Here is a 25,563-nt window from a genome sequence, read left to right as displayed (position 1 = left end):
TCCAACACATGCCAGCAAGGACTTGCCCTTCTCTGAGGGAGGGGGGGGAAGATGCCAGCTGATGGTCCAAAGCAGCATCCCAAATCAGCCCCCCTCCTTCCAGGCTGGGAAATGGAAGTGGGGAGGGCACAGGCCATGGGTAACACCAAGCATGAAGCATCCCACCCTAAGCCCACAAGAAAACACATGAGACCAGAGAAAGAGTCACAGCAGCCTCTGGGTATATATTTTTTTCTTTTTTTTTTTGGTTGCATTTCATATATTATCCAGTTTCACATTCTCATAGGATCAGCAATTATAGAGCAACTTATTCTCAAATCTTTTAATACAAGCGAGACAGCCATGGTCAGATAATACTTAAAGCACTTCAATACCAAGCAATAAGATGCTAAAACAAAAATTGCACAATTTCTTGTTTACTATGCCTGACTGAATCATTGGTACAGAAGACAACCCTTCTCTTTCAAGCTTTTAACTAAACATTAACTTATCTTACAGGATTACAATTTCTCTTTAATAATAATAATAATAATTAATTGCACACAAACACACAAGAAATTCTTTATGATGCATAAATATTTCCTTATTACACATGGTACAAAAATACTCGTACTTTTTATTTTTTTTTTGTTCGGTATTCCCATAAAGATGGCTGATTATTTGGCAGGACTGGATGCTCTCCAATCAGAAGGATGTGGAAAACAAAAAAGAGGTTAGATATTTTACAGCCGTTCTATATATAGAAGTCTGAAGAAGGAAGAAAAAAAAATAATAACCCTGACTTTAAAACAAGAGCAGAATGGATGAGAACAGAAACCCAGTGCATCGTACTTGGAGGAGGAGAAAAAAAAAAAAAAGAAAAAAAGGCGTTTTTCAAATTTTTCTGGTCGTCCTGGGGAGGGGAGGGTAGAGGTGGGAGACAGGGTGAGACAAGGACAGTTAGTATTTCTCAAAGCCAAGTCTTCACCGGAGCAAGAGGAAAACCTTGATGGATCAATCCGTTGGGCCAAGACCTGTTGCTAACGGTTACACAAACGCTAGAACAAACAAACTTACACTCACACAGACACAAGTTAAGTGTTTTAATTCATGCCAGAAAACATGCAAAACCCATTTTGCCTTTCGATTCCTTCAGCCGAGCCGCCCCCCAGGGCAGGGCGAGCCCGGGGAAGCCCAGGACCGAGCCCCCCCGGCTGGGTTTCGGCGCAGCCGGCCGGCGAAGCTCGGTCAGGGAGGATGTCCTGGGGATGGACGGGGGAAGGATGGAGGGAGAGGGGGATGGAGGCGGCGCACAGCCCCACGGCTGGGGCCGCGGCGGCTTCACAGTCCGGGGAAGGGGGTACCCCACAGTCCGGGGGGAGGGCGGCGGGGCCGGGCGCCTTGTCCGCTGGCCGCAAACCAAACCGAGAGGAGTCGGAGCGATCGTCCCTGGCACGTCCCTCCGCGGAGAGGCAGGGGGGAGGAACACGAGTCGAGGAGAGACACTGCGGGAGAGGAGCGGCCGTGAACGAGGGGGGCGGGCTGGATCCGCCCCCTGAGCAGCACCACGGCCCCCTCTCTACCCCGGAGATCGCTGGGTCCCCCCGCTCCCATAACCCATCCCTGAAACACAACCGCGTCCTTGGGGGATGTGTAGGACTGAGCTCGAGCTCCCATCCCTCCTCCCGCACAAGAGCCCAAGGAAGAGCAGGACAAGGATCTGGCTCCAAGAGTAATTAATTACTTACTAACGAACTAACAAAACTGACGAGACTTCCATCCTTGCTGGGTAGCTTCAGAGGGAGGATACCAGCGCATCTGGAAAAGAAAGCCATGGCAGAGGTCCATGATCCAGGATTATTTCAACCAGAGCACAAACCTTCAGCTCCTTCAAGCCATGTGCAAAGTCTACGGACCAAAGATGTCTCCAGTACAGGAAAGGAGGCTCCAGGTTGAGCCCCAAATACTATTGAGTAGCATCTCATCCTGGGGCTGCACCACGCCGGCACAGCCCAACATGCCAGCCTCACACTGGCCAGCTCTGGTGGCACTGGGACCTGGCCAGGTCCTCCCTGAAGGAGCACGGCAGGATCCCACACGTCCAAGAAGGAAGCCAGCAGCCCATCTCAGGGCTTGTCTCAACACCTCGAGCACTCTCTGTCTATTGGCATAACCAGAAGGCAGCCCCAAAATTCACACCCACACCCGGCCCCCACTCACTACAGCACACACCACCCTTCATGCTTGGGAAGCTCCTCACCACTGAGCTATCCATGAGGTTCACCACTACAGAAGCAGGCACAAGGAGGGACTCTTCACCTCTCATTGCCCCCCCCTCCAAGTTTACTTCTTTCCCCCCTGTTCAGCCTCAAGCAGGGAAGAGGGGCTCACTTTGAGCACATAGCACCCCAAGGTGGTGGCTGCTCCACCCTCAGCCAGCCAAAGGAGGCATCTAAAACTACACATTAAAACCAGAAAGCCTCTGCATGACATGGGTAAGAAGTGGCTCATCCACCACCGCAAGACTCAGAGTCACAACTCAGCCACAAGAACAAGCTGCAGGCAAACCACATCATGGGAAGAACCTGGTAGAGCTGCAAACTAGCAAGGCTTGGAGGCTTCCCTGGCAGGTCCTTGCTGCTACTTCTATTGCTCAGACCTGCTCCTTGCCAAGGAAGGAGCTGCATGGGGCCTCAACAAGCAGACAAGGGACAGTAACTGAACAGACACTTTCCAGCCCATCAAGAGACGCAGAAAACCTGGCAACATCCAGCAGCATGAGACATCCAGATGCTTCTGCTGGGTCAGCAAGGCTGGTTGTCAGGCTGGGCTGTGTTAGCAGCTCCATGCCTGGGAGCAGCAGGAGACGAGCCCATGCCACCTGACTGAGCACAGAACCAGCAGCAGGAGCAGCGAGGGGAGCTCCATCCTGCTGCTGGTTGCAAAGGGAGCTGGAGCACAGCAATGATCCCACGCTCCTCCCTCCCCAGCTGCTGGCAGGGGAGCACAGCTTGGTACATTCAGGGCTCCAGGAACCAGCAGAATGATAGACTTGGCTCTAAGATGGGGAGAAAAGCAGCAGAACCCCCCCTTTAAGGTCCCTTCCAACCCAAACCATTCTATGGCTCCATAACCTGCTGGATTCTTGCCAGACACTTTCACAAGGCAAGTGGGTGCCACTAAGTCAGCTCTCAGCTGGCCCCATACCTCACTACATGACACAGCAGCCAAGTGCATACCAGTCAGTCCAGCCTTGAGGACATGAATATTACCAAGACCTTCCTCCCCAGAGAGGGGTCCCATCCAGTGCCAGGACCAAAGTGCTGTCTTGGTGCCAACACCCAGCCTGTTTTCACTTCTCCATTAGCCTGTGAGAGGGGCCCTTGCTGCCCAGTCAGGGCCACCATGCTGCACTAGACACTGCTGTCCCCTTGCACTGACACCACCAGGAAGGCTCATAGTGGGCAGCAGCATCACAGACAACTTTACAGGGCCACCACAACAGCTGCCAAAGCAAGGACAGGAGTTACTTGCTCCCCCCAAGCCCTGTCACCAGGAGGTGCTTGCTCAGCAGAGCCACATCTCCTCGGCAGCCAGCAGCCGTCATCCCTGGCCAGTGTCTCCCACTCCAGCACCCCTCCCCTCAACAGCTGGAAGCAGTTTCCTCCTGCCCAGCAGCAACAGGAAACTCCCCCTTAGTTCACAAGGCTTCGAGTGCTTAACCCCGAGAGCCGCCTCTGTCCCACGCTGGGCTCCACTGAGCAGCAGGGCCGTGTGTGAGCCGGCACAGCCCACTCCACTCCCTCAGCCTGGTGGCCCTACAGCCTCTCCTCAGGGGTCTGAACTACCTTCTGCCCCACGTGCAGAGCCTCAGCACCTCTAGTTTCAACAAAAATCCTGCTTTTCTCTTAAAACACACACTGTTCATAGCTCTGGCACTAATAAACCTTCACTGCTGATGGACACCTCTCCTCACATTCCTCCTGTAGGTCCTCCAGTGCTCACACACCAAACCCACCCAGCCCAACCCACTGTGGCCCCACAGACCACCAGCCTAGCCCTGTATCCAGAGAGGCTCAGCCTGGAACCCAGCAGGAGCTCCTGCAGACGCAACAATCCTGGGTATAGTCCAAGGCTCTGACATGATGTCAGGGAGAGGGAATGACCTGCCATGTCTTTCAGCCCACAGAAAGATTAAGGGCTTGATGGGATGAGGCAGGAACTCACTAGGAGGGACGTTTCTGAGGGCAGCAGAAAAGCACTGGAAGCGGCAGATCGGAGGCAGTAGCCAGCCAAGAGGACACGCTCTTTAGGCACCTGCCAAGGCAGTTTTCTCTTCACACCCCTCAAAATACTACATCCGTCAAGGAGGAAGCTGAGAAAGAATGGAGATGTCCAGCACTGGGCAAGGAAAGCAGAACAAGGGAGGTTTTTACTGGAAGAGACACAGTTGTTTCTGGAGAAGCATTAGCTCACAGTTGGAAAGGAGGCTGGTCACACCACTGAAACATCTCCTGCTCGCCCGCCTGTAGGGACGAGGCAGAAACCGCCAGCTGACTGCAGGAGCCTCATGCTGCCACCTTCAACATCTGTCCAGAAAAGAGCTGGAGAGGAGAAATGTGTGTCTCTACCTGCCACCTTCCAGAGGCCAGGTGATACACCCCTCACTTGCTGCAGCACACCAGCAGCAGCTGCCTAAAAGTCACAAAGAAATGATAAATACAGCAGACAAACACCACATCAGCACTTCACTGTCCTTGTAAAGACCTCCTTTGTCTCTCCCAATTACCCTCAGAGTTTAAGTATCCATTGCCCACCATTCTCATGGAGAGCAATTCCTCCAGAAGGAAAGAGGGAAAGGACTGAATATACAGGTCCATCTATCCTCAGGCCACCTTTAACTTGGAGGACCTGCCTTTCCTCCTTAGTTACCTTTAGGTCTGCAAGCAGCCCCAGCAGCTCCTGGAGCTCCAAGCTATCCCTACAGCTGGAATAGTCCCAGGGACCAGAAAGGCTTCTGGTACAGGCAAGAACACAGTACTCCATTGTGCTGCTGGGAGCTGGTAGGATCCAACCAACACATCCAAGAGCTGCATTTTGTTGCCAGCTGCTCATATGCAGAGCAGCATCTTCACTCGTGCTGCTGAGATCCTCAGCCTCGCAGTCACTGCTCCCCCGGCTGAAGGTCACCAGGAGAGAGCCTTGGGCAACCCACGGTGATGGCCAGTAAGAGCTGCTCTGCTCCAGCTGGAAACACAGCCAATGGGAACATGGCCCAGGCAGGCCAGGATAGTGGTGCAGCTGCACCCACAAGGCACCTCCTCACCCATTAGTGCACACTGGACACACACCTTCTGCCTCAGCAGTGGGCACTGCACCCAGGCCACCCGCTTTCAGGGTCCTCCAGGGGGATGGGAACAAGCATCCAAATGCTGGCATGATGTGTGAGACCCAAGCAGCTCAGCCCACCATCAGGAAGGCAGGATGCAGTCAGATTGAGCACACATGTCTCCCCAGGCAGCTCTAGCAAGAGAGAGCTGGAGGATCAGCACATCATCCCACACCAGACTGAGGAAAACACAGGAGAAGACAGGCACTGATCCATCCTCTTGCTTAGGAATGTTTGGACAGGCATCCATCCATCAATCCAATGCCTTGTACCCCTACAGCTCATGGAGACACACTCGCCTCACAGATTGCAGCAAACAAGCATTTCCCTTTTTCCTGGAGGGGAAGCAAGTTGTGCTGCTTTCCTTTGGGTTGAGCCAGGCAGGGAAAGTCACTGATGGCCACAAGTCTCTTCTGATGGCATCTCAGTCCAGTTCACCCACCATTTAGTGAGGACAGCTGCTCAGCAGGTACCTGGTGGAGCTCGGAACATCTCCTGCCTGCTTTTCCATGGCTAGGAGAGAACTGCCTAGGGCTTGGGGCTGCTTGGTCAGCTATGCCACCACTGAGTCACTTGAATTTAGGAAGACATTACAACCATGAAGGCCTTGAAGAGGCTTCACACCCCTGGGAAGCATGGAGCTTGCCCAGAAAAAATAATCCTGCCAAGCCCCTACACAACCACCCAAATAAAGAGGCAAGAAGTTATTAAGGACAGAAAATCCATCGCTGTCTCCATCCATCCCAGGGAGGATCTGTCAGAGCTTAGCTGCAGAGAAAGGGGTTTTGGGGTACCAACCTCTTGCACCACCACCACCACCCACAATCCAGGACTGCTCCTTCCAACCACCACTCACTTGGACAGGTTCCAGCATCAGAGACACCTCTGCTATCTCTTCAAAGTCTCCTAACAAGGCAGCAGCAACACAGATGCCCTGAGGGCACCCAGGGTAGCCCACTTCCTAAAAGGATTGGCATCTCCAAGCTTTCAAGCCATGACCTGGCTCTCTGCCTTCCAAGGGCCTACCTGGGCTCTGGATATCCAACCGGTCAGCAAGCACCATGTGGCCGCCACCAGCAGATTCACTCATGCTCTTATGAGCCCAGCCCATGCTTCCCAGGGCAAGCCCTGCCCAGAGCAGAGTCCTGAAGCCACAGCCAGAAGCACCTCTTTGCAGAAGAGCTCCAGGAACACAGTGGCTTCTTTCCCCAAAATCACTTCCACAGAGAGGAAAAAAGTCTGCTCAGAACCACTGCAAGGAGAACTGAGGCAGGACTCGACTCCTTCAGTCAAACATCAACAATCTCCCTGCCAACCAGTCCACCTTCCCTCTTCCCAAGCTCCCAGTCTCCTATGCCACTCCCCTCTCTCCCAGGCTGCCAATTCCCTCCGTTACAGCTCACACAACCTGTGTCCTGCCTGTGATTTCAGGTTGCAAGAGAGAAGCCAAGCTCCAGGTAGGAACTGGCTTCGTTTCCAGTAACTGGAGAGGAAAGATGTGAGATTAGACCCATGATTAAGGGCAGGGTCTGTCCCGGTATGCGATTCTGGAACAAAGTGACCGGCAAGTGCTGATGTCTAAGGTGCCCACTAAAATTTAGTCGTGTGCTATCACTATCACGTCACTCACCTCCCCCACCGTGTGCCAGGAGTGAGGTCAAGGTGTATTTCTGGTTGCCCTCAAAGGGTCAAGGTTGGGGAGAAACCAGGTTTCTTTCACGCCAAGTGGCAGGGTGGTCTCTGCCCTGGCTCAACCGGGCTGCTCCCCTCTGACCGGCGGGGCCTGGCTGAGCCTGGCTCAGCTGGGAGGAGCTGATGTAAGATGGTGCCATGCTGTGTGCGCCATGTCATGTGCTGCCAAGTTGGAGATGTGGGTTAGAAAGAAGGCCTGGTATCTCATTCCCCAGGCTCTGGTGGGTGGGTAGCGTGAGGCCCATGCACTGGGTTGCCAAGGAGATACGGGCTACAGAGATGGGCAGAAGCTTGCAAATCCCATGGTGCACCTTGGAGGAGAGATGGTTACCTTACCAGTCTTTCCAGATGTGGCTGCCATCATGCTTAACACTTCTAGGAATGGAGCTGTGGTACAGCCACTCCACTAGCTGCAATAAGGCATCACTAGGGCGTCCCATGTCCAGGGACAGCTCTGAGCTTCAGGGCTAGCCTGCGCTGGCATCATGGCTGGAGTTCACTAGGGACATCAAAGGAGGGATTTGAGAGAAGGTGGGAGGGAGGGAAGGCAGATGGGACAATCTTAAAAGTCAGCAGAGTCCCCAGCAGGGCAGGGTCAGGCTGCAGTCACAGCTACAGCTGGCCTGGTGCCTGCCAGGATCGTCACCGTGGCGCAGCAGTGCCAGGAGCAGCAGCCATCAGTCTCATCTGGGAGTGGTTTACCAAGGGTTCCCAAGGCCAAGCCAGCCTCACACCACCTCCTGCCCCTCATCTCTCCTGCCAGCCCTCTGGGCAGCCCTTCAGGAGGCCAAGGGCAGCCACCTCCTCTCCCCCTTGCTGAACTTGGCGCTGCAAAAGGACGAGCCCTTCAGGTTTAAATCTCTTGCAACAAGATCTCTGTTTAGCTACAGCCTCCGACTGCTTTCCTGCCTCAGGGCTGATTGCTGTGGAGCTGCTACAGCTCCACCATCCCCATGAACATCCTCCAGCCAACACCAGGCTCAGAAGAAAGAACTGTGGTTGTCCTGGGGAACAACCCATGAACCCATCACATGTGCAAGCCAACCCCTACAGTGAGGGCAGAGGGCTCAGGACACTGGGACTAAGGGCACAGGTTTTAGCCCAGTCTGTGAGCAAAAGTCACCTCCCTAACTTACTACACCCTGCCTCAGCTCTGCAAGGGAGAGGGCTCCAGCCTGGAGACTGGGCAGCCCACAGCTGCCAGCCCAAGTAATGTTTAACCATGTAAAACTTTATTGGTAACATATACTGTGCCAGAATGTGCCCCTGCGAGGTCACCGCTGGCTCAGCACAGTGAGGAGCAGTTGTGGCTGGCAGCCTCTTGGGAAGAGAGCTGGGTCCAGCCACGGCCTGGAGGGGCTGCACTGGCTCCCTAAGGGAGCCATCACCACCCATAGACCCTCTTGGGCAGGGAGAGCTCTACCTACACAGGGGGCTCCTTGGAGTCTCAGGGTCTTATAGTCAGGCCAGAAAATCTCTTTCAAAACTAATAACTTGCCAACTGGAGGGAAGAAACTTAGACCCCAGAGGGTAAAGATCTGGCTGAAGGCCTCCTTGATAACTTTCCTCTTTCCTTCTCCCCCACCATGCTCCATAAAGTTTTGGTGTCCAACCCTCACACTCAGGGTCCCCATACAGTCACCAATGACCATCTTTGAAGGAACAGCAGTAAATGTTTCACCTCCCTCAACCAGGCTGGAGGGGTGGTTTGTTTTTTCTTGGTCCTCCCTTCCAGGGACAATTCAACCTTGGCTCCACCACCTTATACACAAGGGGCAAGAAGACACCTGCTCTCCTGGGTCAGTGAGGAGCACAACACACCCCTCTAGTTATGGGCACCACCACTTTTGGAAAACACCAGCAAGCACAAGCCTCCCAGGGAAGGACTAGTCTGGCTATGGAAGTCCTTGGAAAAACATCCCAGTCCCTGGTCCAGCCCTAAACCCCACATAATTCCCACCTACCCCATGGGAACTTCAGCACAACACCAGCTCACCTGTAGAAGGGCAGAAGCAGGAGAGTTCTGCAGGTGTGAGAGGGGCAGGACAGAGGCCAGGAGTTTGCATCCCCTTCCATGTGGCATTTGGGAAGCAAGCTTGGGTTGAAGCTGGGCAGTTACCATCACAAAGCTTGCTGGAAGCACAAGGATGCCAAAGGGCCAACAGAGCTAACTGCCAGCCAGGAGGACAAGATGAGTGGACACAGCTCCTCTTCCTCTCCATTTAAGCAGGGAAGAGCAGAGGCAAATGCCCTGCTTGGCAGGCAGAGCTCAGAGGTTAAGCCCCAATGGTCAGTCCCACTGCCCCAATCCCCCACAGCACCACTATGGGAGCAGAGACAGAAGCAGGAAGAGCACAACTGGCTGGGAACACTGAGCAGGGCAGGGACAGGGCTCCAGCTTCTCCTGACAAGGGCTTCAAGTCAAGCACCTAAACCTGGAATTAGGACACTGCTTCTGTTTTGGCTTTCCCTTTACATTCCATGGTTTCAGGGACTTTGTGTTGGTCTCTGTACCTTAAAGCATCCCAGTTTCAGACCAGTAAAGGCATCCCTATGTCCCCAGCTGTCAGCAAGCAAGCCCTGGGACACCAGGCAGCTGGTTGCACCACCACCAGCACTTCCAGAGGCTCATGCACAGAATGACCCTTCTCTCTAGCCTGCACCCAAAGTGGCTAACAGGCTGTTCCATCAGAATTCCTCACTGTGGCAAGGCTCTGGTCACTCATCTCCTGCAGGACACCCTCCTCCAGCTTTGAAAGTGTTTGAGTCACTTGGGTCGCAGTTGAGCCCCTCAGTTTTAGCAACAAGATGAGCCTGTTGCCTTTGCTGTGACTTCAGGGAGGATCTTTCATAGCTATTTTACTTGCTGACAGGTAGTATTTCCTCCCAGCAGTCCCTCAACATGGTTCTCTGGCCATGGGGACCAACAGAGTCAGCCAGACATCGAGCCCTGGCTTCCTCCCACCTGCCTGCCCCTCACAGGAAAGCAGGCTGGACCTGCAGGGTCAGAAATCATGGCCCAGCTCTGCCTGCTCTCGGCCACACAGACCCCTCCCCTGCAGCTGGCTCGGGGCTGAGCCCCCCATGCCCACAGCCAGGGGCAGGCTCTGTCCAGGAGCCAAAGGTGCAGAGGCTGGGGTCAAACTGGCAAGCAGAGACCACGGGAATGAGCACCAGGGCAGGGAGAGAGGAGGGCCTGGATCCTGGCACGGGAGGTGGGGAGCGACTCACCTGAGCGTGAAGAGCAGCAGCCGCAGCAGCGGCCGCCGGGTACGTGAAGGCGGCGTGGGGGATGGCAGGGGTGAGCTCCGTGGTGTACAGGGGGTAGGGAGCCCACGCCTCAGGGGACGCTGGGATCAGAGCCGCTCCAGTCAGGTCATCTGTGCAGGAGGAGACAAGGGGACAGACCTCAGTACCTCACCCCAAAGGCCTGCTCTGGGGGTGGGCTCTGGATTTCCCACTCCAGGCTAAAGCTTTGTGCTGCCATCCCAGTGAGGTACAAAATCTGTGTGCCCAACTGCTCCTCTGACCTCCCAGCCTTGCCAAAAGAGGTCATGAACAGGCTCCACAGAGGCTCTGGACAGGCTGGTTCACACATGCAGCACAGGGCTGGTGCCACAGGACAGAAGATGGGGGCTCTCAGAGAGGACATCACTCGTCACCCAATGATCCTCAGCGGGGCTGCTCAGCCTACCAGGCCACAACAAGGGTGATGGCACAGCACTCATTCTTTATGCTTCACACCCAGGGATGTTTCACAACTAGGGATGATTTAAGGGATTTATGGTATCACTTGAACTACCAAAACCAATTCTGCTCTCCCAACAGTTCTAGTGTTGTCCTCAGCAGATGTCTGTTATTCTCCTGCAACTCCAACCTCTCTGCACCAGGCAGGTTTCAGTCAAAGCAGATGTGGATCGGGGTTCCTTTCACCCTGACAGCATTCCCAGGGGGGACCAGCAACGATCTCCAAGCGCTTCCCAGCATACTTACAGGGGTCCCGTGCAATGAAGTGTGCACCCAAGGCAGGGTGGATATTGGTGGGGTTCGGTGTGGCCATCAGCTTGCTCTTGGCCATCTTTGTGTTGGCTTTAGCGAACTCTAACCGCAAGGTCTGGGGGTTCTCAGGGTCGAAGCGGATGCCCTGTCACAGGAGAAAGCACAGGAGTCTCTCAGATGTGAAGCTTCCAATCCAAGCACAGACTTTCCCCCTGAACCAGGGAACTAAGGCCACCATGCTGCAGTCATCTCACTGCAACACTCAAGCTCCCACATGCTTTTATTTTTATGTTTAGCTGGCCCAGGACCACTGCTTCCAACATGAGGGACACAGTTCTGCTCCTCAGGTGCAGTTCATCAACCACTATGGCTGCCAACACTGGGCAGGAAAGATCTGTCTGCTGGGGCTGAGATAACCCTGTCTGTGCTCGAGTTGGTATAACCCCATCTATGGTGCCACTACATCTTCTGCCAGCCTGAGCAGAGGCACTTGCTGGTGTACCAAAGCCCAAGGCAAGGTCTATACCAGAGCAGAACCATGTCTTGCTGACTAGATCCCACCAAGATCCTGACTAGATGCAGGCCCACATGGGATAGGGATTATTTTGGGTCCCATGATGACCATCATCCTCAAGACTTTCTTGAGCAACAACAGTTCCCCACACCCTCAGAGGCCCCAGAGCTATCTTCCAGCCGTCAGAAACAACATGGACACAGCTTGCATCCATTTGCTCAGCTGATGTCAGCCTTAAGCAGCTCTCCTGCTTCCCTGGTGTGATGCTGCAGGACTGTTTTGCTTCCTTACTCAAAGGCACAGCTGGGAGATCCTCCTGTCCTATCCTACGGCCAAGCCAAACCCACAGCTCCAGGTCTAGCTACAGCAGGGCATGTGGCCCCCAGCCCCCCCAGTCCCCCAACACTTCAGGGACTCACATTCAAGGCGTTCTTCGCTGCTTCAGCACCAGCCCGGCTGTCAAAGGTCACAAAACCAACTGGCTAAAAGAAATAACAACAATTTCAGTTTTGAAGCCTCTTGCAACTTCTCAGACTACCTTCCCCCTGCCTCTGCCCCAGACAGCAAGCAAAGGAGACCATCCAAAGCTGCAGAGGGGCTTCAGGCAGAGCTTGAAGGGCCTTGGGTCATCAGCCCAAGATTCCCACTTTGTGCCTTCTCCCAGCACACCAAAACATTTTGGCATTCCCATGTGTGGGGACACCACTCACCCCAACAGCCCCCAGATAGGGGGCCTGCTGCCTTGGTCAGGATGGGAGTGGGGAAGGCTGATGGCAGCACAAGGTGTGAGGCTGAAGCCTCAGGTCTCAGCCAGGGCAGCAAGAGAAGACATGGAAACATTTAGCTTATGCTTGGGACCACCAGGACAGTGGGGTCAGCAGAACCCAGCTGTGTACATGGTGCTGATCCCAGACAGTGCTTGAAAATAAAATGGGATCCCCCCTCCCCTTCCGGTACGTCTGGTTTTCTAGCAGAAGCCAAAAATACCCAGGCTGGAAGAAGGAGGTACCTGCTTTGAAGTCAGCTTGATCAGTGACCCTTCATAACCCTGCAGGAGGGAAGAAAGCAAGTCAGTGTCAGGTTCCCAAAGGGGCCAAGCTACAACTGAGACACGACATGACAGCCCCAGGAGTTCCTGTAGCACCAAGCCCTCAATAAGGCAGCAGGAGCAGGGACAGTAACACTTCTTTCCCACCAAAGGAGAAGACTGAGGGCAGAGCAGGTATCTTAGCTACCCCATCCTGGCCCCTGGGGAAGAAATCCCATTTTCTAGCACTCCTTCCAGCTATGAAGATGAGCACCCTGCCCTGGCTAGTGCCTACAGAGCACAGACCACTCACCCTGTGCTAGAGGAGTGCAGACAAGGGAACCCCACTTTTCCCAGGGACAGCCCAGGTGGTGATTAGAGAGGGATAGAGAGTTTAGGGGATCAGGATACATCCCCAAGGGAGGGCTGGTCCAAGCAGATTTCATCGAGCTTAGAGACAGCACAATTCCAATGGCAGGCTCCTGGGGAGGTTCTCCATCTCAGCACAAGCATGGGACACCATGTTGGCTTCAGGTTCCCCAAGCTTGCATAGACACCACCTTCCCACATCATGCTCCCTTCCCCCTGACAGACCTTTGCTGCCGTGTCATCCACAAAACAGCATCTTTGGCACCAAAAATCAGATTTGAAGACCTTACCTTGAATGGTCGGAAGAGTAGGTAAAGCTCTCTGGGCTTGATATCCACAGGAAGGCCACTGACAAACAGCGTCCGTACCTAGGGGAGAGGCCAATGAGCTCTACTGAAAGGAGGTGCTTGGTGCCAACGTGGGAGCACAGAGCTTGGAAGCCACGTGCAGCAAGAGTAGGACACCTTGAACCAAAGGTCCACTAACCCTTCCCTGCATTAGAGGAACATTGTCCAGGATAAAAGACACCAAGCCCTTTCATTCCTGCCACAAAGGATGGAGATCTTTACAAAAATTCAGTGCCCAGCAGAAAGGCCTGGGTTGATCAGGGCACAATCACCAGCCCACATCCTTGATGGCTAAACTGGAAAAGACCATACATTCCATAGGAACTAACAGTTTGACACATCTCAAAGGTCCAGAAGAAACCAGCAGAAGACCCAGTTGTCTCTCCAGCTCTTTCTACAGATCACACACTAGATGTCCTCTCCTAAGCCTATCCTGACACTTTACTCCAGTCATAGATTCAAAGACAGCCCTCAATTTTGAGAAACACTTCACTACTCCACTCACATCCTTTGACACCTACAAGAGCCCTACAACATCACCGGAGGAAGATTTTTGGGTCCCGGCCTAGATCCTTCCCCAACACACATCAGACCCTTCAGAAGTCTTTCCCAAAGCCATTCTCACAGTGTTTGTTCTGCTGTGCCTTGCCAACAGCAGCCCTGCTGCACCAAGGCCCTGAGGGCTGCTCCTCTTCCCAGGCTGTAGAAGTCATGGACCAAGTCCAAACACACTCATGTGTAAGCAAAAAACACAGTGCCAGAGGAGGATTTCAATAGATAATCCATTAAAATTAGAGAGAATAGTTCACTTGAATAGCCGGGAAGAAGAGTGCTGAAGGCTCATGGCCTGGTAGAACTCTGCTCAACAGTCAGACCATTGTGGCCACTTTCTCCCTGCACACTGGCTGGCAGACTGTTTCCACAGGAAGCAGCATGATGAAGCTGCAGAGACTTCTTGTAAATCAGCAAAGAGCTGGAAAAGGAAGTTATGCATAATGGGGGTCATGAAGACACTCGTCATCATTAACAAGGAGCAGGAGCCTCAAGTCAGAGCCCATCTCCTGGCCTGCTTCCAGTATGGAGCGACCCCATTACATTTGCAAGGCAGAAGGACTCTACTCCCACATTTTTGGTTTTGCTCAGCCATTTCCCCTTCCCCAGGGAAAGGGGTTGTACCCAAAACCTCTTTTACCATCAAACTGAGGAGTACACACTTGCCTTGCTCCTGGGCTAGAGACAGTGAGCACATGAAAACATGGGAGCCTCTGCACTCCATAATTCCTCTGGGGCAGCCAGATCAAGATTCCTCCATGCAGAGAAGTTTCTTCTATTTGCAGAAGAAAACTCACCTCTTTGACCTCCTGTGCCCAGGACAGTCCTGTCAAGGCAGAGAAACACCCCTCACATCAACTCAGGGAGCAGCTGAAGCCCCCCAGGATGGACAGTGATCGTGAAAGGCTGGGGTGTTCTCTGTGCATGCTGAGACTGAGGGCTGCCACCACCCCCCACCAGTGTGGGGAGCCCTTCTCCAGCCCAGCACATCTCAAGACTGGAGAATGCAGCCACTGAGCATCCTTCCCATCCCCTCCCCTGATCCCTCTCAATATGAATGGCCTTACCACACACCTTTGCTTTCTCCTACCTAGGAAAGCAGGATGTTACGTGGAGCACTCCGGGAACACACCAGACTCAGTCCAACAGACTCCCCACCCCAGCCACCCTTCATTTGATGCCTCAGTGCCTCACTCCAGGGGCACCCCATGCACAGACAGAGGGGGCAATGTCACTGTTTCTCAGTTTTCTGGATGCCTTGAAGGCTCCGGCGCTTGCGCTCTGGCACGAGCCACAAGGAGCGCCTGCAGTGCATTCCCAGAAGACCCACGGCCATCTCTTGCAGGGGAGGACTGCAGAGTGTGGTGGTACACATGTGCCTCAGCCATGTGAAAGCTCCATCCCTTTTCAATATTTCAGGATCTGAGTGTGCTCAGCCCCCAGAATGGATGTTTCTTCCGAGCAGATAGAAATCTGCATCCCTGTTGGGTCTCTAAATGGCCCCGTGACACGTCGCTCAGTAAGTCCTTGCGACAGGCATGACAGGATGGAAGTTGTGCAGTGGCTCAGGGAAGGGGAAATCGGCACTTGGAGCCCTTACAGTGGCCTGAACAGAGCAAGGCAGGTGCCCAGGAAAGCTCTTTGTCAGGGGCAACAAGCTCCCAGCGCCAGACACGTAAGTTGCTGCCAAGGATGGGAACAAGAAACGTTCTCTCACAGGCCAAAGGATTCCCTTTGCCTCCAAGTCCTGTCTGCCACCATCCACAGCATTGGAAAGGGGGTCCCACAGCCAAGCCACAGCACCCACCAAGGGTTGGCATCACCCCAAAGCCTGGGAAATCCCAAATGCCACCAGCCAACCACCTCAAAGAGGGTGTACGCAAGACAAACTAAGAAAGAAGTCCCTGCTCAGAAGAGCTTGTTAAAAGCAACAAGACCAAGAGGTTTGTTTTCCAAGATCTCTGCAATTTAACACATCCATAAGTGATCAAGAGAAGGGTAAGAGGAAAGAGAGACCAAGTTATTCAGGGAAGGGAGGGTGAAGCTGATGAGAGACCTGAGCAATAATGCAATGGATAGAGTGAGGTAAGCCAGAGGAAGTTCACTTCTAACACCAGGCATAAAGCAAAGGAGATCTGGGTTATCCCACAGAAGAAAAGCAGGAGGCAGCTCAGCAGTCTGAGCCTCTTGTGCACCAAGAGCAGTCCTAGTCCAGCCTCCTCCCCTGCTCCCAAAGAGAGCAAACTGTAGATGAGGGCAACAGGATCTGAACAAGCATCTTCCAGTGAATTAACCAAACTGAAACTCTCCGGTCAGCCCTTTGCAGCCCAAGTCCTGCAGGCTTTGAGAGGTCGGTAGGACCACGCTGAACTGACAAATCTAGGCATTCAGACCTCACACTCAATATGCCATGACAGGGTAAGCTTCTGCTAAAATATAATTGCCCTGCTTCAACTCCCTGCCACTAAACACCAGATCCATGTAGATCTTGAATCTCCCCACTGCACAGCTGGAAAAGCCACTGGACAGAAAAAAAAAAAAACACCCACCAAAAATATCCATCCAGGGCTGGGTCAGGAGCTGCCTGAGCCAAACTGCACATCCAGACGTTCAGCAGGAACAGATCCCCAGGAATACCACGTTCTAAGCTTGCTCTTGGGCTCTGCTGCCACCCACTCAGATACCAGGTGAGAACAACCCCATCCCACCCAGGGCTGATGCGAACTGGACACACAGGCACAGAGGGAAGCAGGGCAGGGAGCAGCTCTTGCCTAGGACAGCCCAGCAAGATCACACTGCTGCAGGCCCTGCAGAAAACACTCTCCCTGCCCCATCCCTGCCCCTCTTGGGATGTCCCCAGTCCAAACACCTGGCAGAGATGAAGGAGAGCCATGGAAAAACAGGATTCATGCCAGGAGGGACAAGACCATCTAGGCCATCTCTTAGAGAGGGAGGATCCCAGCACAGCTTCCCACGCAGGAGGAGGGAGGGACAAGGACAAACCCATTCAGCCCTCAGTTCTCAGTGTCAGTCCTTGCACAGCTGCGTCTCCCCGAAGAGACACACACGTCATGCCAGCACACCCAGGAGCTTCACACCAAGCCCTCAAAGGAGCCAGGCAGCAGCACCTGCCTCGACCTGCCACAGCTCCAGTGCCACCAGAGGGTCAGTATGGTTCTTACAGCATCCACAGCTCCTGGCCATGGCTGCTTTTAAATAAGAGCTCTCAAAAGGGAGCCCTAAGCAGAGCCAGAGGCTGCCCCACAGCCCAACAAGGGTCAGGTTATGTTGGAGGTGCCCAATGTAAGGGCACAGGTACCTACCCCCCGCAAGGCTGCTGTGGGTGATGGGTTTTTGTTGGGAGACTGCTCTGATTCCTCCCGTGGGAACCAGTAAGGCTGACCCTCCCCTTCTGTGAGTTCAGGCCTTCAGCTACATCACCCACAACACAGCTGGGGCCACTCCAGCCCCTCCAAACTGGCCGGGTCCTAGATCCACAATCCCAGCACCTGGAGCACACAAGCCTTTCCCAGCAGTGATTCCAGACACCCGAGGACAGCTACAGCAGGAATGGGCTCTAGTGCCTCCTCCAACACTGTTCCACTGGACACTCCCCTCTCCAGGAAGCTACCCCAGCTGCATGCAAGTTTTTCCTGCAGACAAGCCATCTCCCACTCGTTCTCACAAGGCCCATTGAACCTTCTTCCTAACCACCAGCCCTGTGTCATCCTGCTGAGGACAGGGAGAAGCTCCATGGCAGCACCCTAAAGGCACTCCCCACTTCTGGCAGCCAGGACATGTCCCAGCTCAGGGACATGGACTCCAGCTTTTCCCAGAGGAGAGCATCCCAGTGGGGTGCCTCTGAGGCACCCGGGGCCACCGGCAGAGCCGCAGCGGCACACGGAGCCCCGGTCCCGGCCACGGCGATGCAGCCAGGGCCACTTGACGCGAGGCCGCTGGAATGCGGCGAGGCTGCGGCTGCCCCGGGAGCCGGGACTTATAAGGCACGGGAGCGAAATCAGGGAGGCGAGCTTGCACAACAGGGCTGCGGGGAGGGGAACGCGAGAGTCCAGCGGCGGGGCTGTAAAATGGGGCAGCACCTTCTTCTCAGTGCAGGTCCTGCCACTGCTCGGGGGAGACCCAGCACGGGGCAGTTTTGCTCCTCAGCGCATCTAAGTCCCAGGAATCACAGGGGAGGGGAAGACTGGGGAAGAGATGGTGGTCTGTGCAAGGGACAGCTCGGCAGGACAGCAGGGCAGCCTCCACACCATGGGCCAAGACACCGAGAGAAGGGGTTTGTAACAGGCTCCTTCCCTGATCTGTGTTTCAGTTTCCCCTCCCCACATCAGCAGAGAGGTGGCAAGAGCTGGCTTCCTGCTGCCATTCCAGCCCTGGCAGAGCCCTGATGTCCTCAGACAGGGCTGCACTGAGCTCCAGTGCAGGATCAGGCCAGAAGCTGCTCCAGCCAGGAAGCCCCAAGTAGGCACAGAGCTTCCCTTGCCACCAGAAAGATGTTCACCCATCCCCAGATGGGAAAGAAGGCCTTGAACCTTCCTAGCACTTGAAGCAAGGTGGGGCTTCAGGCATTTCCCTCCAAAAATCAGCCTTTTGCAGGAAAGACATCCCAGGAACAACATCCTACTCACCCAGAGAGAGGGAGGCTGACCACAAGCAAGCCCAAGTGCACAAGCATTTTGTCCCCAAGGCTGGGGTGTTTCACACTGCTCATCGATGGATCAGCCCCTCCTCAGCATTGCTTGTCTCCCACATCAGGCAGGGGGATGTCAGCAGGGCTCAGCCACCCCTGCGGTCAGGGTGAGGGGGAAGCAGGGAGAGGCACCAGCCCCTGCCTGGGGGAGCAGGAAGCACATGGGAGCTGATAAGGCACAACAGGATAGCACCCAAGAATAGCCCTTGGCCCTGGCAGAGGAAGCACTGCTGGTGTGGCTCTGCCATGCAGGCTTCCCTGTGCTATCAAGTCCCATCCCCTGTGTCTCTGCAGCATCTCATGGAAAGGATGGCACCTGGAGGTGTTCGGACCACAACAGGAGTTCAAAGCTGATGAAACATTTGGAAAGGCCAGCCCTGCAATTCCTAAGAGATTATTGTCCAACGGGGCAGCTCCCACCTCAGGAAGATGCTGGCTCAGTACCCTCAGGATGTCATTGTCACCTTCCACCTTGCCAAGAGGTCCACTAAGCCAGGAGACAGGCACAAGCACCACAACCAACATGCTGAAGGACACTCACATCCACACTGGCACTACCAGCCACCACACTAAGCCGTGGGCTCCAGAGACCCACACTTGCCACCCTATGATGTCAGGGAGTTGCAGACACCGGTCACCATTGGCTGGAGTCACAGATCTTACCTGCTGTGGACCAGCTCCTCCTGCCCACACCCAAGCAATCCATTCTCCTGGCAGGAGGCAGAGAGGTGAGACAAGTATCTGCTCAGAGTAGAGGTTGGTAGAGGACATGAGTCTGGGTGCAGGACCCCCACAAGGAACATTCTCACCTCAGGTCTTTAAGCAATTATATCTGTATCTGCTTTGCCCTGCCACACAGTGATTCCTGGGCACTTTTCAGTCTTGTGCCTCCCAGGACACATCCAGAGGCAAATGAGTCTCTCCTCAAATCAACCCAATTCAGGACAGCACACCACTGGCCATGCCCCAGCCCCATGGAGCAGGTCAGGTACCTCCACAGCCCAACAGCAAAACCCAAGTGATGGTGAGCTAAAAGCTCACAGCAGCTCTCAGCTGTGGACAGTGAATATTGGAGTGTCACCCCCAAACACAGGGAGATCCTTGGGGACACCAGGAGGATGACAAGCACCCACAGGACTAAGCCACCATTGCATCAGTCCAGCTCTTGGCAAGACAAGGCCACTGGGCAGCAGGGAAGGGCTGTGCCACTCAAACATGGACCAAAAGTACCAACCCTAACCAGCAACATGCCCTTCTAGGTGCTCTCACAATCCATAGCTTGTTCTGCACTTCAGACCACTGCTAGAGGTGACCCAGGGCAGTTACACATTTCAGGAGACACTGGCCTTCTGCCCTTGGAAGCAGATGGGAAGGACACACATCTCCAGGCCAACACGTGCCAAGACTGACCCCACACCAATGCAAGAACCTCTCACCACCTCCTGCAGCACAGGAGGGAAGGTACCATCCCAGACAGTAAGGTGTAAGGTTCCCACAGTCTCTCCTGGGCTGTACAGCAGGGCTGGAGATCCCCCCCCATGGGTAAGACCACCTGACTGGGCCCTTGGGTTTCCAGTCACCCAACCCCACTATGACCCTACGGGGCAGTGGCCAAAGCATCCTCGCCAAACCTGCAGCATCAATTTCTGCCATGCCAAGGGCAGGGTCACCTAATGCCACTGCTCCTTCCTCATTGGATGTGCTGAGCTGGCTCAAGGTCACACAGTTCTGTAGCTCCAGTGTCCCATTACCCTGCCCCTCCAAAGGTCCAGCTCCACAGTGCTGGGCACACAGGAGGAACTCAGTTTCCAGCATTCCTTGTGGTGCAAGAAGGTGTTGAGCATTGTACTGAAGTCTGACCACCTCACTTCTACACTCATGCCATGGTGAGACTTCAAGCTGAAGTCTTTATTTGAGGCACTCAGAGCTCCAGGTATTGCTAATTGCTCTGTGATCCAAGCAGCAAAGTCTCCATGACTTGGTATGGCCAAGACCAGCAAGCTCAAAGGATCTTTTTGGCTCTACAACCTTCCACACCAGTTCCAGCAAGCAACTCTTGAATTCCCACAGCACCAGATCCTCTAGCAGAGCCATGAGGAAGGACAGGAAAACCTGAACTACTCTTAGCTACCTCCCAGACATCTCCAAGGGCATCCTTTCAATCTTGGTGAGGGAAAAGCAAGGGAGCCTTCGGGTTTGGCCCTTCCTAACTTCCACAGGCACCACCGAAAACCCCTTCATTCTGAGGCCAACTAGGGAAAGCTCTGCTCAGCAACTCCTCAGATTAGCTGAGGAGGAAAACTCATTTCTGAAGCCACAATAAAGAATGCCTGCCTGCTAAAACTCAGAAACTAAGTCTTAGAGGTTTCTTTGAGAGCCTGAATTTTAGGCATCAGCTGAGTCTCATTTACTACCCCAGTTACACAGCCAAGTGGCAGGTGGAAGGAGTTACCCCCATCACAGGACTAACTGGGATGTTGACGCTCAGACTCATGTCTAAGAAACTTAGATTTTAAAGTGCAAGAAAGAAGAAGAAAGCTCCTTCAGAGGGTATTCACAGGCACCAGAACACAAGAAGACAATGGGGAGATTCCCATATCCCTCCCCCCTGTCAGAGCAACTCAGTGATAGACCAAGAGGAGGTCTGGGAACACACCAGTTCCCAGAACCTCTGCGCGCATGGTGACTCCAGGGTGTCTGCTCAGCCAACAATCTGTCACTGACAGAAAGCTGCATCTAACACTGAGGAGACTTCTAGGATGCATGAAAACAGCTCTGAGGCACCATCCTGCTTCAGCCAGGCCAAGTGCAGAAGGATTAGCGAGTGGTGACTGTAAGCACTACAGCCTCACATTCTTCATAGTGGAGAGCAGTGTCACAGAGATATTTGAATCCAGAACTTACATTAACCTTGCTTGTTTCCAGTCAGAGAGCTGGAATCCACACATGCACGAGGTATCTAGGTCCACTCAAGCAGAGATTACAGAAGTCAAGAGATGCCTGGCACCAGTCCATGAAGTGCTACAGACATCCAGCACGTAACCTGCTCACCAGCAGCATTCCCAGGCGATTCTGGCAGCCCTGGTGCACAGCAGACAAGGAAAACCAGGGATGAAGGACTTGCTACAGAGGGGGTTGTCTGGGAGCCAAGAGCTTCTGCCTCCCCAACAGGGCATTTTCTGACTCTAACAGGGAACACTGCAGCCTTGCCGGGGACCAACAGGGAAGATCACAGAATGGTTAGGGTTGAAAGAGGCCTTAGAGACCATCTTGTTACAACTCCCAGCTATGGGCAGGGACACCTTCCACTAGACCAGGTTGCTCCAAACCCCATCCAGTCTGGCCTTGAACACTTCCAGGGATGGGGCAGCCACAGCTTCTCTGGGCAACCTGTGCCAGGGCCTCACCCCCTCACAAAGAAGGATTTCTTCCTAAGACAATCCTCTCCAAGCAGAATTTAGCCAGGTAACTTCTGGTCCTCATCTGGTCTCTGCTCACATTACACAACCTCACGTTTGATGCTTTCTACTTTTAGCAGTCCAGGACACCCAAGCTCTACAACAACAGCAGCAGCCACCACTCATGGAGCTGCGATCAGGCCCTTGAGACCAGCCAAGAGGGCACATGGGATAACCACAGACTTCAGCTGCCTGGTTTGGGCATCTAGACAGCTAGCTCCAGATTTCTCACACTCCCTCTGGGCCTACAGCCTCCAAGGTACCTCCTAGGAGAGCAAGGATGAAGTTCCAGAGTAGAACCAACACTTCTGCATCAGGCACCCAAGGGAGCAGGGTGAACACACCTTATTGCAACATGGCCATGGACACAACACACAGCATTCACAGGAAGCAAGAAAGCTCCTCCAGCTGCAAGAAAAAGCTCTGCCTGCCACCGGGGTGGGAGTGCAGCACCCAGGCAGCTGCCCATCTCACAGCACCCCTCAGGAGCACCGGGACAGACGCTGTCACGCAGATTGGCGGCTGCCTGGAAAATTAAACAGAAGATAGCAGCAAGTGGGGAGGGACCACGTTTGGGGAGGTGTCTGGTGAGGAACAGCAGGGACTGACATTAGGCCCTGTTTGTTTAACATTCCCGTTAACGACCTCGAGAGGAGAGAGGCATTCCTGTCCTCCGCATGTCACCGGCCAGGAAGCGGCTGCAAGATCCAGGGGCTCGCAGATAAGATAAAGGGAAAGGCTGAATTTGGGAGCTTCGCCTCGCCATATCTGGGGCACAGGGAGCCCTTCTGCCAAGGCTCAGGGAGGTGGCGAAGGAGGCACACGGCAGGGGGGACGGAGGAGTGTCCACAGCGCCAGGATCTGGCAGTGTTATCCGTGCAGTGTGGGAAAATATTCCAGCACACCCTCCTGCGTATAGTGGGACTGAAGGATTCCGCTTTACTCTAAATGTATTTATCACTTTGTATCAAGGGGAGCTCTGGACAAGAATTTGGGCCCCTAGACCATGCTTGGATGCTGAACAAAAGGTCACTCCTTGTGCCTCCATTAGTTTCTGCAGTGAGGAACAGCTCCTGGTCAGCCAGAAGGAGCTACCAGAAAAACAAGCGTTCAGAGGGCTCCTGTAGGCTCAGAGTAGCCACCATAAAGCCCAAGCTGTGCTCATCACCCACAGCATTTTTTATAGTGGATCCTGTCAGAGAGAGGGCTTTACAACAGCAAGTCCACCAGGGATTGGGACATATCCCCTCCCCAGTCCCAACGTACCACCTCCCAGGCACCCTCAGCCACCTCTAGGGTGGTGGGTCCTTTGCTGCAGCTGTGGGTGCAGGGTGACAGACACACCCAGTGAGGCCACAGACCATCCAGCAGGGTGGATGGGACCGTCCCCCTCCCCACAAACATGCAGAGGCAGCACAATGGAGAGCAGGAGCCACTTCCGTTCAACCCCCACCATTCCCTAGAGATGCCATCTTTAACTCAGTTTTCCAGTCACCGAGCACCATTCCTGGGAGGACCAGCCTCTCCAAAGAGCAAGGATTTCCAGGCTCCCAAAATGCTGCAGCACCTGCTTTGCCAAACCACCGCCCAGCATTGGGGAATGGACAGCTTTGCCCCAGCACCATGAACTCACCCTACCACCACCCATGAGGCACCAGCCTAGCTGGAGCAATGCCATGGGATGGGATGCCCCAAGCGGCAGCAACCTCGGGGGACTTTGCAAGCCAGTGAATAATTGGATCAAGGAGCCGCAGAGTCTTCTGCGCACGCGTTCACAGCCCATGAAACCCCCTGTTTCTGAGCCTCCCCACACCGGGAGTGGCACAGGGCCTCAGGTGCTCCGGCTCTCAACCCACCCACACCAGTGCCACCCAGTGAGGCTGGGACATCCCACCAGCAGCATCACATTCACCTCCCATCGCATCAGCGCATCACCTAAGCCCTGCTCCACACTGGGGACCGAATTGCTATGGCCACCACCTGCCAATCCATTCCACCCCATTACCCGGGTCCCCCTTGCTGGGATTGAAGCTCAGGGGACACGATGGCCCCAAGTCAGCTGGCACTCAGGGCCATTCCGGCCCCAGTGGGTGGTGGAGCAAGCCAGGCGCCATGTTGCGGCGGCGCGAGCGCACGGAGGAAAGCGAGGGGAGGGGACTGAGCACCTCCCTGGTCCTGAGGGCCGGGCACGGAGGACTGCAGCAAAACATTACCGATACCAGGCATTTTCCGGAGCCCTCTCCAAGATGGAGGGCAGCTGGAAACCCACTGCACCAACACTCGCTCAAGGGGTGCAGTGATGACAGCAGCCAGTGGCTCTGACAGCCAAAGGGCAAATGTGGAGGGTTGCAAGCTCAGCTCTGGCATGTGGCTATAGACAACTAACCCTTGTTAGCCTTCCCAGCCCTGAGTCCAGCAGCATCTAGGCTCTGGCTTGTAATGGCATCCAGGGGAAGGGGACCACTGGCAGGGCAGCTCACAGCCCTCCAGCCCCAGCCAGGCTGCCAGCACACAGGCAAGGACTCGATCACTATCGTCCAACTGCGTCCCTTGCAGCCCACACGGGCAGAACAGTGCTAGATCCAGAAGCTGCAGGGACTTGGGGAGAGGGCTCACTGGAGTGAGCGGGGACCTTCCAGCCCCCTGCCCTGCGGGGCTACGGGAACACGGGGCTGAGCAAGGAACTCGCCCCACCCGGCTCCGGCCCCTCCTCGGGACGGCCCGGGGGCTCCAGCGCCGACTTCCCGACACCTCTGCACTCCGGCTCCCACAGCCCGGCCTCGGCTCCTCAGCCCAGGGCATCCTCGGCATCCAGGCTCCAGTCCTCCGACGGCCCGGGAGTCCAGCCCCGGCGTCGAGTCCTCTGTTCCGCGATTATGGCGCTGCGCTCCTTCCCGGCTTCCCCAACGCCCCAGTGCCGCTTCCCTGGTCCCCGACGCCGCCGCACTCCATCCCCGACACCCCAGTCCCGGTTACCCGACGGCGCCGCGTTCCATCCCCCGTCCCCCAACACCCCGGCGCTCCACCCCCGCCGCCCCATCCTGCTCCCGCTGCCGCTCCCGGTTCTCTGCCGCCGTCGCGCCCCAGCTCCGTTGACCCGCTCCGTCCCCAGTCCCGGCCGCCCCGGTGCCACAGAGCCGACGCCGCTCCCGTTTTCCCAGCGCTCCATCCCCGACCCACCGTCCCGTCCCCACCTCCTCCTCGACGTTGCCGCCGCTGTTGGTGTGCTCGGTGTCCTTGTTGAGGTTGCTCATGGTGGGGTGCCGGGGCAGGGGGTGGTGCCGGCTGCTCCGGAGCTCCGCAGGGCCGAGCCGGGGTGCCGGTGAGGTGCCGGTGCGCGGGGGCGGTGCGGGGCGGTGCGGCGCTGCCCTCCCGGTTCACATGCGGCGTCCCGGGACGGCGCCGCTGTTAACGGCCGGGCCGGGCTGGGCTGGACCGGGCCGGGCGGAGCGGGGCCGAGCGGAGCGCAACGAGCCGCAGCTGCGGGGCCGACGCGCCCCAGCCCCCGCCGCCGCTCCCGCCGCTCCCG

General features: G+C 55.2%; 1 protein-coding gene across 2 annotated transcripts; it reads right to left on the bottom strand.

Annotated features, from left to right (window-relative positions):
- Nucleotides 1–1,067: 1,067 nt before the first annotated feature.
- RBPMS2 (RNA binding protein, mRNA processing factor 2) lies at nucleotides 1,068–25,563 on the bottom strand. 2 transcript variants are annotated; one of them, XR_010433734.1, is made up of 9 exons: nucleotides 25,229–25,563; nucleotides 13,260–13,337; nucleotides 12,583–12,621; nucleotides 11,993–12,055; nucleotides 11,054–11,204; nucleotides 10,292–10,440; nucleotides 7,397–7,559; nucleotides 1,728–1,797; nucleotides 1,068–1,484 (listed from the first exon to the last, which is right to left on the bottom strand). XR_010433734.1 is itself a non-coding variant. In XM_064668663.1 (8 exons), the coding sequence occupies exons 1-7, from the start codon at nucleotides 25,286–25,288 to the stop codon at nucleotides 1,735–1,737; spliced, it is 603 nt and encodes a 200-aa protein (XP_064524733.1). In that variant the 5' UTR covers nucleotides 25,289–25,562; the 3' UTR covers nucleotides 1,068–1,484; nucleotides 1,728–1,734. The 2 variants fall into 2 exon arrangements, 1 of the variants encoding a protein (XP_064524733.1); XM_064668663.1 differs by lacking the exon at nucleotides 7,397–7,559 and having other exon boundaries at nucleotides 25,229–25,562.

The sequence above is a fragment of the Pseudopipra pipra genome, chromosome 12 (genome assembly GCF_036250125.1).
Source record: "Pseudopipra pipra isolate bDixPip1 chromosome 12, bDixPip1.hap1, whole genome shotgun sequence".
Taxonomy (NCBI): domain Eukaryota; kingdom Metazoa; phylum Chordata; class Aves; order Passeriformes; family Pipridae; genus Pseudopipra; species Pseudopipra pipra.
This window is presented reverse-complemented; position numbering and strand designations above follow the sequence as displayed.